Raw genomic sequence first — 17810 nt, forward strand, 5'->3', positions numbered from 1 at the left:
TGGTAACACTAGGCTATACTATACACAACTTGGTGTGAAATATAGAAAATTTTAAAGATACATTATGTAAGATTTAGATAAAATGCTGGCCATTCTTGTTAGAATAGTTCCAAAATAGTGATTCAAAATTGATATATTGAGCGATTTTATTACTGTTTGAAGTTTTGAAATAGATTGTTTATTATCTGCCTCGCTTCTCCATTTTTAAATTAAATCATTAAATTGTGATTGCATTTCAGTCGATTTAAATCTCTGCCATCCGAGAGTTGATTATGGTCTGGAAAAGTTAATAAATGTCTAATTAATAATTTATATAACATCTAATGCCAAAAAGAAATACCTGCAATTGGCAGATTTAGCTCTTGCATAATGTATGTTTAAGTTTTATTGAATAAGACATGTGAATCTGTAGCCAATATTTACATTTTGTTATACTTAATCTAATACTTGAATACTTGAATTTAATAAAAGGTGATATTTTTAAATAGTTATTTCATTTTATAGAAGACTCCTAGACAATTAGAATAGTTGATGAAAGGGGAAGAGGGAATAGGTTTAAATTTAACCTCTGCTCAACTAGGTCATTTGAGAAAGAGTGGGGGGGGGAGGATTTGTGGGCCGTTCTTCAGAAGGAACCATATTACTTTTCTCACCTGATTCGGCCTTTTGTTTTTGAGATTGGGGTTTCAAGTCCACTCGACACAAACTAGGTCATTTAAGGACTAACATATGGTGTAATTTTATTTCAATAATTCCCTTGTGCGTAGGGGTCTTTAGCAGTGGGAGGAAACCGGAGAAAACCCTTTAGGTTGGACAGGCGACCCTACTCCTTGTCACGTACAACCGAGGAATCGAAACACGCCAGCTGACACAATAACAGACCTTATGATACAGCACGCACATCTTTTCACGGCAAGATAACAACATCAATGTTAATTTAAATTAACCAATAAGTTGTATTTGCAATGTCGATGATATTGAGCTAATTTAAAGGAAATGAAGTTTAACCTACTATTCTGCTCCGATTGAGCTAATGAAGACGGACATACACCAGGAGGGAAATATTGCCCGGACAGCGGCACTACGGCCTACTCATATTGAAATACAAATTAAGTCCTGAAAAAACCTAGGTTATGTCGAGTGGACATTAAACCTCAATTCTCTCTCTTAAATACACCTATATAAAATTCCAACTGCTAGGGGATCTTTTACGTGCATGCCAATGTGTACTCAGGACCGTGGTTTTCCATCCCATCCGAAGGGCTAGACAAGGGGAAACCAGGTCAGAAAGAGTGAATTTAAACTGCTTTCATTATATTTTATTGATTTTCATTATATACATACATTATAGTTGATCCAATTTAACCGAATATACAAACATACAGTATATCATATAACAGATCTAGATATTCATAATCATACATTGAGCTTTAATCCAAACAAATCTTACACCAAACACAAAACAGATTATATTAGGGCACATTCATTATTAAAATTAGGATAGTGACTGCTAAAAGACCAGGGCCGTTATTCACGAAAACTTAAACTAAGATACAATCGAAATTTTAAGAAATACTGCAATTCGATTGGCTGACCAGTAAAATCAATTTGCATATATCCAATGAAGTTGCAGTATTTCTTAAAATTTTGGTTGTAACTTAGTTTAAGTTTTCGTGAATAAGGGCCCTGGGTCTGGGGCTGATGCATTCTGCACACAGAGATCCATCTACATACTTCGAGAATATATCTGTCCTAAATGGCCGCCATATCCAAAAATAAGTATAGTGTTTTCTACTGCGCTTCTACTCCGTTTCACACCTGGCACACACACAAAGACTAAATAAACCTATTGAATTCCATTAAATGGAAGCAGAATAAATACTTCTAAAAATTCCCGAAGTTTACTTAATGATTTCGACTAAAATCGTCGATTTAGGACTTAAAATGTCGGTCAACTAGTTTAGTGTCTGTCCTCAAGCGGAGCTAACAGGCAGCCTAAGTTTAGTATGGGGCAGATGCAGAGGTTTGACAGACGGATATATGAGAAATGGTTACATACGATTTATGCCTGCAAACTCTCAGGGGAATCCAATGTCCTTTTTAATGCAGAAAATATTCTGTTAAAGGGAAACAGTCTCAAATTTGTCCTTTCAACTACCACACATCTCCCACACCTACTTTTCATCATTCATATTCCCTCTTTCTCTGTACAAACACCCACCACCTATATCATTTTACCCAAGGAAAAAATATGGAGCAGAAGTCCCTAATATTCCCTATTTTGCACATTACCCAAGGGTTGCTTTAATTTAACAAGATAATGTCAGTGGCTAGACCATAGGTCTATAAAATGAATTTAACAGCGCATTTCAGAATCCTTAATTTCACAACAAGTTATTTATTTTAATTAGGACTTTAGCTAATCAGCTAGGCTATAATGATCATATATATATCTATATTTATAAATCGCCATGGTTACACTGTTCTAATATCAAGAAATCCCAGGCTTTATAGGCGTGACTAGATATTATAACTAGATAGTTAAAGCATAGCACATACTGAAAGGTCTATATCTATATATGGAGATTATCAATTACTTGGCTGTTCTATTATCCTCCTACTATAAACATTAGGAAAGATAGCCATTCCATCATCCTCCCTCTTATTATACATAAATTTACATATACTTTCTATTAATATAAATTAAATATCTTTAAAATTCAAAGATAAAAAACTATTTAATATATAGATAACATAATTACTTTGTGGTGTTATAAATAATTTACCCAAACATCCAGAAAACATTTCTTGTGAAATACTAAAACAAATTAGGATATTTAGAAAAACAAAAACAAAACAACATCGTGTGGATTTCTGTCTATGTATGTATGTGCTGTAGTGAATAGGGCCGCATTTAAAATGGTGAAAGTAGATTCTCTAAACGAAAAATTAGTCCAAAAAGTGGTTTAATTCCTGTATGCAATGGCAGCTACATTAAAATTTGAAGAAATTGCTGGAAAGATATTTTTTTCAACTGTCGAAACTATCATGGAAATACATCTTTCATAACGGTTTCGCGTAGTCCACCAAATGCGGCCCTTAAAACAAAAAAATTAATACAAAATTCTATACAGGGATTATAATATGTTACGTAAATGTTGTAATATATACAATCATGTTTCACAGCCTTCGATGAGATAAAAAAAAAAACGCTTCTTAATGTTTCCAATAAAATACTACGATTTAACCACGACACAAAGAATCTGTACATTAAAACCAAAATCCTAGCCATCTATATTTATTTCTGTACTCCGTCAAAAAGTGTGCTTTGCTGCTCGAGGATTAGTCTATGAGAATATTCCTAACCCTAAACTGTCTTCAAGGTGGTGTATAATATGATGACAAACAAATTCTGGTATTTCTGGGTAATTTTTTTTTTGTCAAGACGAGACAAGACATAAGTATATTGCGACAAGATTTAAAGATTAACAAAATCTGTTATTTTAAAAAATCCACATCAAATAGCATAAGATAAAATGAACAAAATTAGGAATGGAGTTTAGAGTCAGGAACTTAACAAAATAGAGAATCTGATTAAATTACTGATCTATATTTCGTGGGTTTTTTTTATACTTTCGATGGCCTCTACTACATGAAGATCTGACCAATAACTCACTGTAACAGACTGTTTCATTGGCTAATCCCTCACATCATCCAGAACATGTCAATGATAACAACTCTTCCAGATCCTAGTGTAGTAAAGACAAGTAAAACGAAATTTTGAATTATAAAAATCGAAACGAAATTGGATCTGTGTTTTAATCAGATTGCAAAATATAGAATAGGAAATATTATAATACTTGTAAGTCTGGAAATAAAGAACAAGTAGTAACAGGCATTGTCAGGCAGAAATCCATGCACAATCCCACTTGCACCTGTCACCAACAATGTCTGACATAATTTCAGGCGTTGCCAGACACAATCCATAAGTGCCTGATTTTGTTCAGGACAGATTTATCTTTCATCTGTGTTTGTTTTATGTCCGACACAAAGTTAAAAAATGTCATATATCAGTCAGTTCAGTAGTTCTCGGACATTTCTGGACTTGGAATTAAATTGTTTTTTTGTTTTTGTATAAAGTTAATAATAACAACTATATATCTTATATACAGACAAGAATTACATATAAAACATATTTTGATCAACGACAGTGTAATTTATACAATCAAGGGCTCTTATTTACCAGTCGTACATGTTAAGTGGGATAGAGAGAAATGAGGTAACTGGATAGTTTTGGGACTCACATATGAGAGAGAAATGGGGTTTAACGTCCACTCGAAACAGGTTAGGTCATTTCGGGACTGGACTAACATATGGTTCAATTTCATTCAATAATTTGCTTGTGCGTAGGGGTCTTTAGCAATAGCAGGAAACCTCCCCCGAGGACCCGGAGAAAACCCATGTACAAGCGGAGGGATGCCACACCATGTCACGTACAACCAGGGAATCGAAGCACGCCAGTTGACTCAATGACAGACCTTATGATTGCAAAACGCATGCGCTAACCATTCGGCCATCCAACCCTGTGACTAACATGACTTGCATGCAGGGGTATTATTCAGTGGAAGGAAACTGATGTATTTTGTCTCTGACAGTTACATGAAGACTAATTTACCCAATGGACTACAAATTGACAGACAGGCAAATTTTAAACCAGACATTTTCAATAACATCTGCATATAAAAATACTGGCAAAAATGGCACAAAAAGAGGGGCGAAACAATTTACCCAATACTACCAAATACCACCCAATACTAACTAACTACCACCTAATAGTACCACATACTAGCTCAATATTGTGAAAAACTAACTTAATAGTATTGGGTGGTACTTGGTGGTATTGCTATTAGGTAGTATTCAGTGGTATTGGGTAGTATTTAGTTAGTTTTGGGTAGTATTTAATCAGTATTGGGTAAATCTTCCCACGGCAAAAAGAGCCCTGGATTCTATCACAGTTCTACATATATATCTAAAATATAGGAATATAACTATCTATTTTGGCTCGATGTCTCTGCGCTACACATTCTCCAATCCAAATGATATTACGACATTCCTGTTCCTTCAACTTTACGTAAGAATAAAATACTCCGAATTGAAACTGATGCATGAAGGAATGTTTCATTAATTTCACCTGAAATTACAATTTCAAATTAAAGATACATTCCAAGGGTACAAACTGGGTGATTTGATGATATTTTTGGACTAAAAATATATTCAAACTAATTAATTTATCATAATTTTGCTTCAAATCCTTCACAAAACATTGCAATTGTCAGGGAATACCGGCTATAAAAGATTGATCAAAAGAAGTCATGTTTGTGTCACGTGACACAACGGGTGCGATGTTGGAGGAGAATTCATTGCATACACAAGACGATGTTGCCTTTATCGCTGACTATTTATTACAAATATCGAAGCCTAATTAAATTCTTGGATTATCCACTGCCCGGGTCTTTTTCCGTGATTTTTATCTCAGAAAGTGTTGTACGTCTAACTCTTCATAATGTTTATCAACTTGTACATCAAGCGCTCAATATCCGCATGCAACCTTCGAAGTCACGCATGCAGAAACACTGAATCGTTGTTTAAGGTCCACTGAGAGAAACACAGAGAGAGAGAGAGAGAGAGAGAGAGAGAGAGGGAGGGTTTAACTAATAACAAGGTTGGACAGGAGGAAACCAGAGAACCCTGAGAAAACCCACAAGGTTTTGGTTTTTTTTAAACAATATTTTTATTCAAGTTGTTTGAATGGGATTGGGGAACAGGCATAGCCTCTCCCACAAGGTTGGACAGATGAGCCTAATCACTGTTACGTACAATGGGGAATCAAAACCACGCCAGTTGACTCAATGACAGATCTTATGATGCAGCGTGCACAGGCTAACCAATCTGCCATCCACCCCACCCCTACATAGATAAAGGAAACTGTGGAAAATCTGTCAAACCCGACTGAAACTTGTTAATGTTCTTTATTTCACCTTTTTATAATTATACTTTCATTTTACCTTTATCACTTTACTTTCACTTTGTTTATACCGGAAGTGGAACTCTTCACTGAAGGAGTCCGGGTTAGTGTGAAATAAATATGGTTGACAGAGTACATGTGTTTTATTGAATAAGAGCCAATTTTAGCTGATTAACAAAACTTAGCAAAATAGGAATTCATTTTATTCCAGATATTATGAAAACAAGAATGATTTAATCATTACCTCATGTTCAAAGAATTTATCTTCCAGTGTTTTATCCCCAGGATTTGTTCCAGCTCCTTCAAACAATTCTTTATACGACTAAAATAATAACAGAAAATAGCAAATATTAATTATTGAGTGTTTGGTGCCAGGAAGAGGGTCTAGTAATTAGTAGAGGACGGAAAACCGAGTTCATGTGTGCAATTTGGCATACACGTAAAGATCACTTAGTCACTCAAACTTCCACAAGTTGGATCACTTAATTATTCCCACCACTAATACTGTAATTTTGATAATGCAATCCCAACCACTCGGCCACCCAACCTCCGACAAGTTAGATCACTAAGCCACCCAACCCCTGATATGATAGATCACACAGCCACCCAACCTCTGACAAGTTAGATCACTCACTCCCCCCCCCCCACATGTTAGATCACACAGCCCCCCCCCTCCTCAAATGTTAGATCACTCAGTCACCCAACCCCCCAGATGTTAGATCACCAACCTCTGACAAGTTAGATCACTCACTCCCCCCCCCCCACATGTTAGATCACACAGCCACCCAACCACTGACATGTTAGATCACACAGCCACCCAACCCCAGACATGTTAGATCACACAGCCACCCAACCCCAGACATGTTAGATCACACAGCCACCCAATCGCGACATGTTAGATCACTCAGCCACCCAACCCCACTTGGACACCCAACCCACCAACGTGTTAGATAACACAGCCCCACACATGCCTGATCACTCAGACACCCAACCCAAGTTCACTTTAGATCACATGGACCACTCTCACCCCTCCGTTTGGAAACGCAAACCACTAAACATTAGTCTCCTCTCCCCTCCAACCAATGCAATGAAAACTTTACACTTAGCTACAGGTTTTATGACTAGATATTAAAATGGAGATATAAATTCTACTTACGGCGTAATATTCGGCAACTTGTCGAACTTGATCGTAATCTTCAGCTTGAGCTAATTTTGATAAACCATCAGGATAAAGATTACCACAACATGGATATAATTTCTCACGATCTTCTTTACTTAACTCCGTTCCAAAAGAGTTGATGGTGATTATAAAAGCTCTTCTGTCCGCTTCAAACTGAATTACGCAAACAAAAAAATAATCGAAATTAGAGGTCAGAATAATAAAACACATTTTTTGGCCAAGTCTTTATCATAAGGTCAGTCATTGAGTCAAGTGGCGTGGTTTTGATTCCCGGCTTGTATGTGACAAGGAGTAGGGTTGCCTTTCCAACCTTGTGGATTTTTTCATGTTTCCTGCCACTGCTAGAGACCCCTATGCACATGCGAATTATTGAAATAAAATATGAAACATATGTTAGTTCCAAAATGACCTAGTTAAATCCCATTTCTCTCTCGTTCTTATTACTTAGATTGTAACTACTGTTCCCCTTTGAGGAGTTTGAGGCTGTGTCGTACAGGAACTACAAAACTCAGTGTAAAAAACACTACTTTAACTATTAACCCTTAACTGCGTAGGACGTTATATAACGTCCTGGACAACTGCCACTCACCGTGTGTAGGACGTAATATAACGCCCTGGAGGTATTTTCCCCAACCTATCCTTCGAACACAATCTTACCATGTAGAAGACGTTATATTAAGCCTGGTCGAGGAAATCTAATTGAAGGGAGACAACTCTATTTACTGGTAGTTTTATTATGGTTTAAGACTTGTATTCAGGAAAAAATAGGCCCAAATTAATTATGCAATAGGGGGTAGTTAACGTCAAATTAATTACACAGTTAAGGGGTTAAACTCTGTGAAAGAATATAGTTCTAAATAAGCCAAACTTACAGCGAGGGCTTCACACATAACTTCAGCTGTGGCCCCTCCTAGGTTCTTACAGAAATTAAAAAAATCTTCCAGATATGCCTGCAATACAAATCAAAATATATATATTTATTGTCAACACATAAAGAATATTTATAGTACAGGTGATCTTTCTTATTTAAACTAAATAACAAACGATGACACAAAAGTTGGTGTCTATCATCCTATTGGTGACTAAATGGTTTGACATGTGCACGTTCTATTATATGGTATGTCATTGGAATCTCATGAAACAGGAACCTGATATGTAACTCTGCTACATACAGCAGTGTACCAAAATTCAATCAAACATCAAGACTATCTCAAAGTTTAATAAAAAAAATAAAAAAAAATTATTTATTAGTCGTCTAAGGGGAGATAATATTGCTTCAGGGACATGAAGATAGAGTTATCCCCTCCTTACTGTGTTTTTATTCCTGACTTACCTTGTACAATGTGTTTCTAATGATTTCTATATTCATTTCATCCAAATCTTGTTCAGATATACAATCAATGAAGTATGGAGCTGAAATAAAAACAATTAATTTAACACCCAGATAAAAACAAATGGTTGAATATTTTGGCCACCCAGTCCCACATTCTTTATCACTAAGCCACCCCAACCCCTCAACCCCCACCCAGATAAAAACAATTGGTTGAATATTTTAGCCACCCAACCCCTCACATGCTTGATCACTCAGCCACCCCAACCCCTCAACCCCCACCCAGATAAATACAATTGGTTGAATATTTTAGCCACCCAACCCCTCACATGCTTGATCACTCAGCCACCCAATTCCCGACCAAGATAAAAACAAATGGTTGAATATGTTTGTTTTAAAATTAGTTTCAGTGATGAGGTTATAAATTATAAATTAGGAGTGATGATTTTCCACGGAATCTGGCATTTGAAAAGGTATTTAGAATCTGAACCAGAAAACTTTTCAAAAAGTCCATTTTTCGAAAAAATCTATAAAAATGCATAAAATATACTTATTACCGATGTTTTATTTTAGGTCCGAATATATCGGGAGCCACTGAATGAAGGGAATTTTGCTCAAACAACAACTGAATTCCAACGATCAAGGGATCTTTAACATACACTTTGAGTTGTTCACAGGAATTTGGTGTTTTTCATGTTATCCAATCAAATAGACTCTTTTACATGCCATTATGAGGAAAACAAGTCTGAAAAACTGAGAGGCGTTCCTAAGAAAAGACCAGGGGAAACCCAAACTTCCTGGTTAGTAAGCTAGCACTGTAGCCATTGAGCCAACGCGGCTCCCAGACAAAACTGAATTTGCACTTAAAATCATCAAAATTTTTACAGAGATATGTTTCGGATAAAATCTGTATCCGAAAATGTTTGTGACAAGTGCCCTATTTCCCATCATCATCATCATCCCCAGTGGCATTGTTCCACTAACCCCTAGGCTTATTCAAACATCAAGGGGAGATAATCTGAATTCATGAAAACCCCACGAATAGACCAAGGGGTTAGTGGAGTACAACGGAGAGAGAGAAATGGGGTTTAATGTCCACTCGACACAAACTAGGTCATTTTGGGACTAACATATGGTTTAATTTTATTTACATCATTCCCTTGCGCGTAGGGGTCTTTAGCAGTGGGAGGAAACTGGAGTACTCGGAGAAAACCCACGAGGTTGGACAGGCAACCCTACTCCTTGTCACGTACAACCGGGGAATCGAAACCCCGCCAGTTGACTCAATGACAGACCGTATGATACAGCGCGCGCGTGCTAACCATTCGGCCATCCAACCCCCCATGCCACTGGGAATAGCGAGGATAATTTCCAGACTTGCCGATATTGATGACTATAACAACTTCTAATTTCCTTTACCTAATGGTGTGTCGACAAGTACAGCATTATACAGCTCGGCTGGCGTGGAAGCAATATGGATGGCTTCCATCTGTTCAAAACTTCCCAATGGATGACATTTTGAGATAAGCTCATTGATTGGACGCTGATGAAGTGTACCAGTGATTAGAAGAATGATATTATCAATCATATAACTATATCTGAAATATAAAATATAACATCATCAGTAACAAAATATACAATATAACATCATCAGTAACAAAATATAACATCATCAGTAACAAAATATAAACTCATCAGTAACAAAATATAACATAATCAGTACCAAAATATAACATAATCAGTACCAAAATATAAAATCATCACCACCAGTAACAAAATATAACATCATCAGTAATCAAATATGACACCATCAGTAACAAAATATAAACTCATCCGTAACAAAATATAAAATCTTCAGTAACAAAATATATAATCTTACGTAAACATGGCTAGAAAAGGTGTTTAACATCCTACTTTTCTTCAAATATAAAATCTGGTTGAACAAATTGGTGTGGCCGACATGTAAACTGATTGTCAAACAGGAAGTTGAATAAGTACCAGGAAACCTCATGACTAAACAAATTATTTATTTAATTTTTTGGATGTTTAAAGGTTCAACACGTATGTCTTGAGAAACATATCACTTATTTTTGTTGGAGTAGACATGTCTTATTGTTATGCTAGGATCCCACAATCACCATTCGCGCTACGATTGAAATCCTGGTCCGGATTTCACAAAGCATTCTCAGACTTAAATTAAGAATTTACTCAAAATTGTTCGCCTTATTTTAACTAAAATATAGCCCTTTATAAAACTTTTGTTGTTTTAATGTATCAAATACATTAATAAGAAACTATGTGCAAAGTTTTGTATTTCTGGATCAAACATATTTTTCATAAACAGTGATTGAAAGTTGAGTAAATTCTTAACTTAAGTCTGAGAATGCTTTGTGAACTCAGGGGCCAGGTTTTAATCATGGGTAATCGCAGTGATCCTATTGCAAGTCTTTCTTTAGGCCTTAAATGTTATATAAACTATTAATTAGACATCAAATTATCAGGACCATAATCAACTCTCGATGTCATAGTTAGCATGCGATATTTAGTGGATTTGGATACGTTTTGTGATGGGTGATTTAACATAAAAATGGATAATCGAGACTTTGTTTATTATCGTACCAACGGTAGTAATGACGATCGAGGTTAGCCTACTAGCCTAAAATTGAATCGCTAATATTTCCGTTCAGAGTGAAGCAATTTGACTGAAATTTTAAGCATATTCTGTTTTCATTATCTATTTTTTAACTATTATAGCAAGAATCTATCCTGTTTATAAAACTACGCCAATTGATGTCTGTGAAGAATAATGACGCATAATTTAATTAAATACCAAATAGAGAGAAATATGCTTTAATGCCCAATTATCAATCGACACAAACTCTGTGATTTTGGGACTAACATAAGGTTTTATTTCAATTCAATAATTCCCTTGTGCGTATTGGTCTTTACAAGTGGAGGAAAGCTGAGGACCCAGAGAGAGCCCTCGAGGTTGGGCAGGCGATCCTACTCCTTGTCAAGCAGGGAATCGAAAACCATGCCACTCAATAACAAACTTTATGATCTAAGGTGCACCCAATCCACCTCATTTAAATACAGAAGAATATCTTACGTTATGTAGTCGAGGAATGTTGCAAGTGGTTCAAGACAGTGGTTTCGAAGATGCTGGAATTCTACAACTAATTTTTCTCTCATCTTATCATCAATGACTGATACAGATAGAGGACTTGGTTCATTCGCCAAAAAACTTCCATAATCTGTACTCTGTAAATGAAGTTTCAAATCTGAAATATATTAAGAAAAACATTCAAAGCCGTGACAATGCACAAGTTGATAAACTTTAAATATAAATAAATGCTGCATTTAACATCCTTGCAAAGAAATGGGTTTAAAATTTTACTTTCCCACACTCACCCACCCACCATATGAGAATTCAGACAGAGAGAGAGAGAGTTTAACGTCCATTCCCCACAGATGTTGGTCCTTTCGAGACTAACATGGTTCAACTCCATGCATAGGGAGAAAACCCATTGGATTGGACAGGCAACCCAACTCCTTGTCACACACAAGCGGGGAATCGAAACCACACCACTTGACTCAATGACAGACCTTGTGATCTAATGTGCACGAGTCCAAAAGTTCATCGGACTGATCCCAAAAAGTCATCAGACTGAGCCCGAAAAGTCGTCAGACTGAGTCCGAAAAGTCGTCAGACTGAGTCTGAAAAGTCATCAGATCGTTTCTGAAAAGTCGTCAGACAAAGCCCAAACCGTTATTTGTGTGGAGTCATTAAAGGCCATGTACCATATAGAGAGGGCCCCGAGTAAGCAATAAAATGATTACGCTTTTGAAGTACCGTACAGTGTACATGTAACAAGTGGTGAGAATCAGTGTATGAATTGTGTATGAATTGTGGGCGAAATAAGGAGACGTCTCAGACATTTCTATGCCTGATATAATTGTTTATTAAATATAATCTTTAAGAAACTAATATACTGAGATAAAATCAGTAAAATGAATTCATTTTAACACTTATGCAGAATATCTTGGTTGTTAAGATATTGACCTCAATGGCTGAATAACCAATTGAAGCAATGGCTAGTCGTGTATTATACTGTATTGTAATGTTATGGTATAAAATCAATTTCTTGCATAATGACTGAATTTATCACTAATATGCTTATTGGAATTACGGAATATTCACAATAAATACTGTTTATATTCAAAAATTTATGTTTTAGAGAAAACATTACAATAAATAATAATAATAATAATAGAATCTTGACTTGACTTGAGTTGACATTTCTCTACAAATAATTTCTACTTCAACATGAACATATGGAATACACAAATTAAAATAAAAATAACATATTATTGTCCAAAAATAATACATAACTGTTATCTATGATTTTACAAAAGATCATCAAGATGAATTCAGAAACAAAATCTTAAAATTATTATCATAAATTGAATGAATATATGTAATAAGCAATGACTGAAACGTCATCCAAAATGATGAAAATCTTGGGTTTACCTTCCAGAGTTTCACACTGTACGAGGTTCAAGTAGTCAGTTTGCTTGAGAATTCCACACTTAAATCCACGGACCAACCCCTCCAAATATCCATGGTCAATGTTGAAACTCATTTCGGGCATCATTTTGCCAAAATTATTAGATGAATCAAGGTAACCTCTATGCTAATGACGGATCCGAAGTCGGCAAGTGATCGATCACATGATTACAAATCATAGGCCACCTAGCGGCAATATAAAGTCAACATTATGGAAGGGGGGATAATGCGGAGGCTACTGTAAACCTCTTAAAAGTTGGATCATCAGCATTAATGAAGAGTTGCGTACTGTCCACATATCACATTTACAGATAATTATCTACTCTATTCCCTAGAAAATCTATTTAACGCACCCAAAACAGTTGCAAAATCAGTTAGTGCGTTTGTATTCCATGCAATGAATCTAAGAACATAAAATGTGTAGAGCTACATTATCAAAATTACTATCTAGATTTCCATGAATTAATATAGTTCATTCCATATTTTATTACTTGATTCATATCATTATTATAGCATTACTATATCATATGTCCATGTAAATACCTATACTAAGTCTTCTCGTTATTTGTATTTAAAATATTTATACCCATGCATCATAATTGTTTTGAATGCTGTGCCATTATCAAACCTGTTTGAGGTAAATTTATACATACAGTTTGTCCTGTTAGTAAATGTGTAAGCTAGATTAAAATTTGTAAATATATATATTATTTGTCATCTATATATATATTTGTGACTGTCGTTGGTCTGTCTGTCTGTCTGTCTGTTCGGGGTTGGCGGCTACACTAGGTCTGCCCCGAGTCTGAAATTTGGGGTATAGGGGTAGCTCGGACCGGGGAGTAACATAGGCCAGGTGGCGTTAGTCTACCACTTCCGGTTTCGGAGTTATGACCCCTCGAGCGAAGCCAGTCTTTTCCGGGGTTGGCGGCTATACTAGGTCTGCCCCGTGTCTGAAATTTGGAGTATAGGGGTAGCTCGGACCGAGGAGTAACATAGGCCAGGTGGCGTTAGTCTACCACTTCTGGTTTCGGAGTTATGACCCCCCCCCCCCCGAGCGAAGTTTGTCTGTTCGGGGTTGGCGGCTACATCTGCCCCGAGTCTGAAATTTGGGGTGTAGGGGTAGCTCGGACCGGGGAGTAACATAGGCCAGGTGGCGTTAGTCTAGCACTTCCGGTTTCGGAGTTATGACAACCCGAGCGAAGCCGGTCTGTTCGGGGTTGGCGGCTATACTAGGTCTGACCCGAGTCCGAAATTTGGGGTATAGGGGTAGCACGGACCGGGGAGTAACATAGGCTAGGTGGCGTTAGTCTACCACTTCCTGTTTCGGAATTATGACCCCCGAGCGAAGTCTGTCTGTTCGGGGTTGGCGGCTACACCAGGTCTGTCCCGAGTCTGAAATTTGAGATATAGGGGTAGCTCGGACCGGGGAGTAACATAGGCCAGGTGGCGTTAGTCTACCACTTCCGGTTTCGGAGTTATGACCCCCGAGCGAAGCCGGTCTGTTCGGGGTTGGCGGCTACACTAGGTCTGACCCCCGAGCGAAGTCTGTCTGTTCGGGGTTGGCGGCTACACCAGGTCTGTCCCGAGTCTGAAATTTGAGATATAGGGGTAGCTCGGACCGGGGAGTAACATAGGCCAGGTGGCGTTAGTCTACCACTTCCAGTTTCGGAGTTATGATCCCCGAGCGAAGCCGGGTATCCTGCTAGTATTGTTATAAATTTTTGAGCATGTTTATATTCTATGCTGCCCTCAATGGATGTTTCGATACAATAAAAAAAAAATAAAAAATCTTAAGCAGCCGAAAATAAACATTCAAACAGCGTTTTAGAGAAATTTATCAGCAATCTGGCATGATTGTAGGAGAGTGTGCATAAAAATAATCGAGGGGTGGAGTGGGGGGGAATTTAATCTTTTAATTATATATGCTCTCTCCTAGGCTCTCTCCTGGGTCACTTTTGTATAGGCTCCAGTGTTTATAGGCTTCAGTGTCCATCGTTAGAATAAAAGCCTTGCTTATTGTTCGTAGTCCTTGGCAGGTGATAACTCAGTTTCACATGTGACAATTTAATTGGTTGCAAAGACATGAAATAATACAAATTTAAAAGCGTACCAGAGCGTCAGTTGAATCAGTAATGCATATATCATTCAGGGATATATACCCAAGGCCACGTGTTTAAAGTTATTATTGTCGATAGTATTGACTGGTGTATATCAATAATTACACAGTTCTCGCTTTCTGTTAATAGTTCTAGACTATAACGTTTATTATTGTCGATAGTTTTGACTGGTATATATCAATAATTGCACAGTTATCTTTTACTGGTGTTCTAGACGATCACGTATAGTATTGACTGGTGTATAATGTATATCAATATTTGCACGGTAGACATTCTGTGCAATATATGCATGCAATATTCAATACAGTATAACGTATATATCAGTCAGCCACGATGCTTCGTTAACCTGGGGGTCATTTGTTCGATCCCGCTGTTGACCTTTGTCAGTGGTGCAAGGGACAACGTATAATTATTCGGATGGTACGAAAAACCGAGGTCAAGAGTCCACATTGGCTTGCACGTAAAAGAACCGTTGGCAGTTGGAATTCGATATAAGCGTAGACTGTAGTACCGCTGTCCGGGCAACATTTCCTTCATAGCACACTGCATGGAAATGCATAGCTACGAGAACGTAACTAAAAACGCTGAGATATACTGATGTGCTTGTTTTTAGCTACGATTGGATGCCTTTAGTTCCAAATGGCAAACTCAATTTCTTTATTAATGCATGTACCATCTTAAAAATAAGTTAATTTTATACTATTAGTACTTATTACACATGAGCAGTCCAATCTACTGAAACAACATTCATTTATCTGCAAATATTGACAATAAAGTAAATCAAGCGTTGTTTTTATCAAAATTGATTCGGACGTTCATAATTACGGCGTATTACTATTGCGCAACTCTTAGTAATTTGATTGGCTATTGCACACGAGGCCCCGTCTTTATGTGTTACAGACGTAAATTTAAAATGTCGGAAAAAGCAATCTGCTGTCGCTTTGATTTAAAAAGAGGGGATTTGTACCTGTGTCAGGTAGGATTATATGCTTCATATAAATAAAATCTTGTACCGTTGAACAACCAAACACCAAATCCCAATATACCGCCGCACCCCAAGGAACAAAATAATACGTGAACATCTTCATGATAAGTTAACTATACTTGATGATATTTGCCCCCAAGGGGATTTACATTTACAGGAGTTAGATGCTATATTAAGATAATGAATGCAAACATAGGGTGCTCCCCTCACCCAGATTCGGTGGTCCCCTATGCCTATGATTGAATGAATGAATGAATGAAGTTTAGCGTCCTAGTGATCTGCACTAATGAAGACTGGCATACGCTATACAATGTGTTTTGGGGACAATTATGCCCGGACAGCTTGTGTTAATGGTTGTTTTACGTGCACGTCAACGTATACGCGGGACCTCAATAAATGCAGGTCAACATCACTTGATTTTTCCATGGGAGCGCCGTATATTATGGAATTTGAATAGCACGCTTTGCTTTGGATAAAAACTGATAACTGTTAATTTGTGTATATTTTCCTTCTTACTTTTTACAGTATGACGTTTTGGCTCAAAGAGTACAGCGCTGGCTCACTAACCAGCAAATTTTGGGACCGAACCCTTTGGTGACCGAGAAAGTTCCATTTCTGACATAAAACTACCAAATTAAAGAGCGTATATGGTCTATTTTTTAGAGCCTTGAAATAAACAAAAATGGTTCTTAAAGCACATATTAAAGTCATATGAATGTATGTAAAGTGATTTATATTCAAATTTTGAATTAATGATGTTCGGTGAAATATGTGAAAAGTTCAAATTAAACGACAGTCGATCGTTTACGCCTGCTTAGTGCAATCTACACGTTTTTAAATGCTTATTTTGTCGTTTGTGAATCAACCTTTACTAATTACTTCCACGTTGTAGGATATGTTTTTATTTGTTCATTACAAAATGGCACCCGAAACCATTGGTACAGGGCTCGTGTACTGATTATAGAATGTTAATTGTGTCTTAAATATTGGATAACAACATCAATATTGATTGAAATTGATCAATATTGAATTCTTATTCGTGTTTCTAATTTCGAATATAATGGAAAATATTGAGTTAGAGAATTAGCTTCTTTTTTATAGTAAGTGCAGGAGGACCACACTACACGCAAAACAAAAATCTACAAGATATACCTGCGGACAAGACAGATAATAGACATTGCAATAGCAAAAAGTAAACAAATATCAAATCAAGTGCGCTGTACAGTCCCGGGCCTGTTATGGTACAGGTTTCACTAAAAATGAAAAAAAAAATGATTTACAAAAAAGAGACGTAACAAGAATAATGCGAACAATCTTGACAGTGGTCGTCGACTCGCAGGGAATAAATCAAGAACATCATTTCACCGTTGTTTACCTACACGACGTACATGCACTTATCGATATCTTCTTTTATCTGCTTGGGTTTTTTTTTTTATCTATCTAAACATTCGTTAATCTAAAAAGGAAAAAAAAAAATTGTGAAGTTCTGTAACTTATAGATAAACGAATTATAGCACGGCATAGAAAAATTATCATTACTATCCATTTTAATTATAGCTTCCGTAAAACAATAGTATGCCTATATAGTGAGCCTAATTTATGTATG

General features: G+C 36.7%; 1 protein-coding gene across 1 annotated transcript; it reads right to left on the bottom strand.

Moving 5' to 3' along the window:
- Nucleotides 1-1297: 1297 nt before the first annotated feature.
- Nucleotides 1298-13287, bottom strand: LOC126816469 (V-type proton ATPase subunit d 1). Its single transcript, XM_050543077.2, has 8 exons — nucleotides 13067-13287; nucleotides 11645-11816; nucleotides 9955-10133; nucleotides 8539-8618; nucleotides 8078-8155; nucleotides 7182-7358; nucleotides 6270-6347; nucleotides 1298-5191 (listed from the first exon to the last, which is right to left on the bottom strand). Exons 1-8 carry the CDS (start codon nucleotides 13188-13190, stop codon nucleotides 5030-5032), a joined length of 1050 nt encoding a protein of 349 aa, XP_050399034.1. The 5' UTR covers nucleotides 13191-13287; the 3' UTR covers nucleotides 1298-5029.
- Between the last annotated feature and the right edge of the window lie 4523 nt (nucleotides 13288-17810).

Source organism: Patella vulgata, chromosome 3 (genome assembly GCF_932274485.2).
Source record: "Patella vulgata chromosome 3, xgPatVulg1.2, whole genome shotgun sequence".
Classification (NCBI taxonomy): Eukaryota; Metazoa; Mollusca; class Gastropoda; family Patellidae; genus Patella; species Patella vulgata.

What these genes read in the sequence shown, in the direction of transcription:
- LOC126816469 (XM_050543077.2), bottom strand. Translation starts at nt 13,190, where the DNA reads ATGATGCCCGAAATGAGTTTCAACATTGACCATGGATATTTGGAGGGG. An exon ending in TTATGTGTGAAGCCCTCGCT is followed by an intron (nt 7,359 to 8,077) that starts GTAAGTTTGGCT and finishes TGCGTAATTCAG; the next exon opens with TTTGAAGCGGACAGAAGAGC. An exon ending in ATAAATTCTTTGAACATGAG is followed by an intron (nt 5,192 to 6,269) that starts GTAATGATTAAA and finishes TTGTAATTTCAG; the next exon opens with GTGAAATTAATGAAACATTC.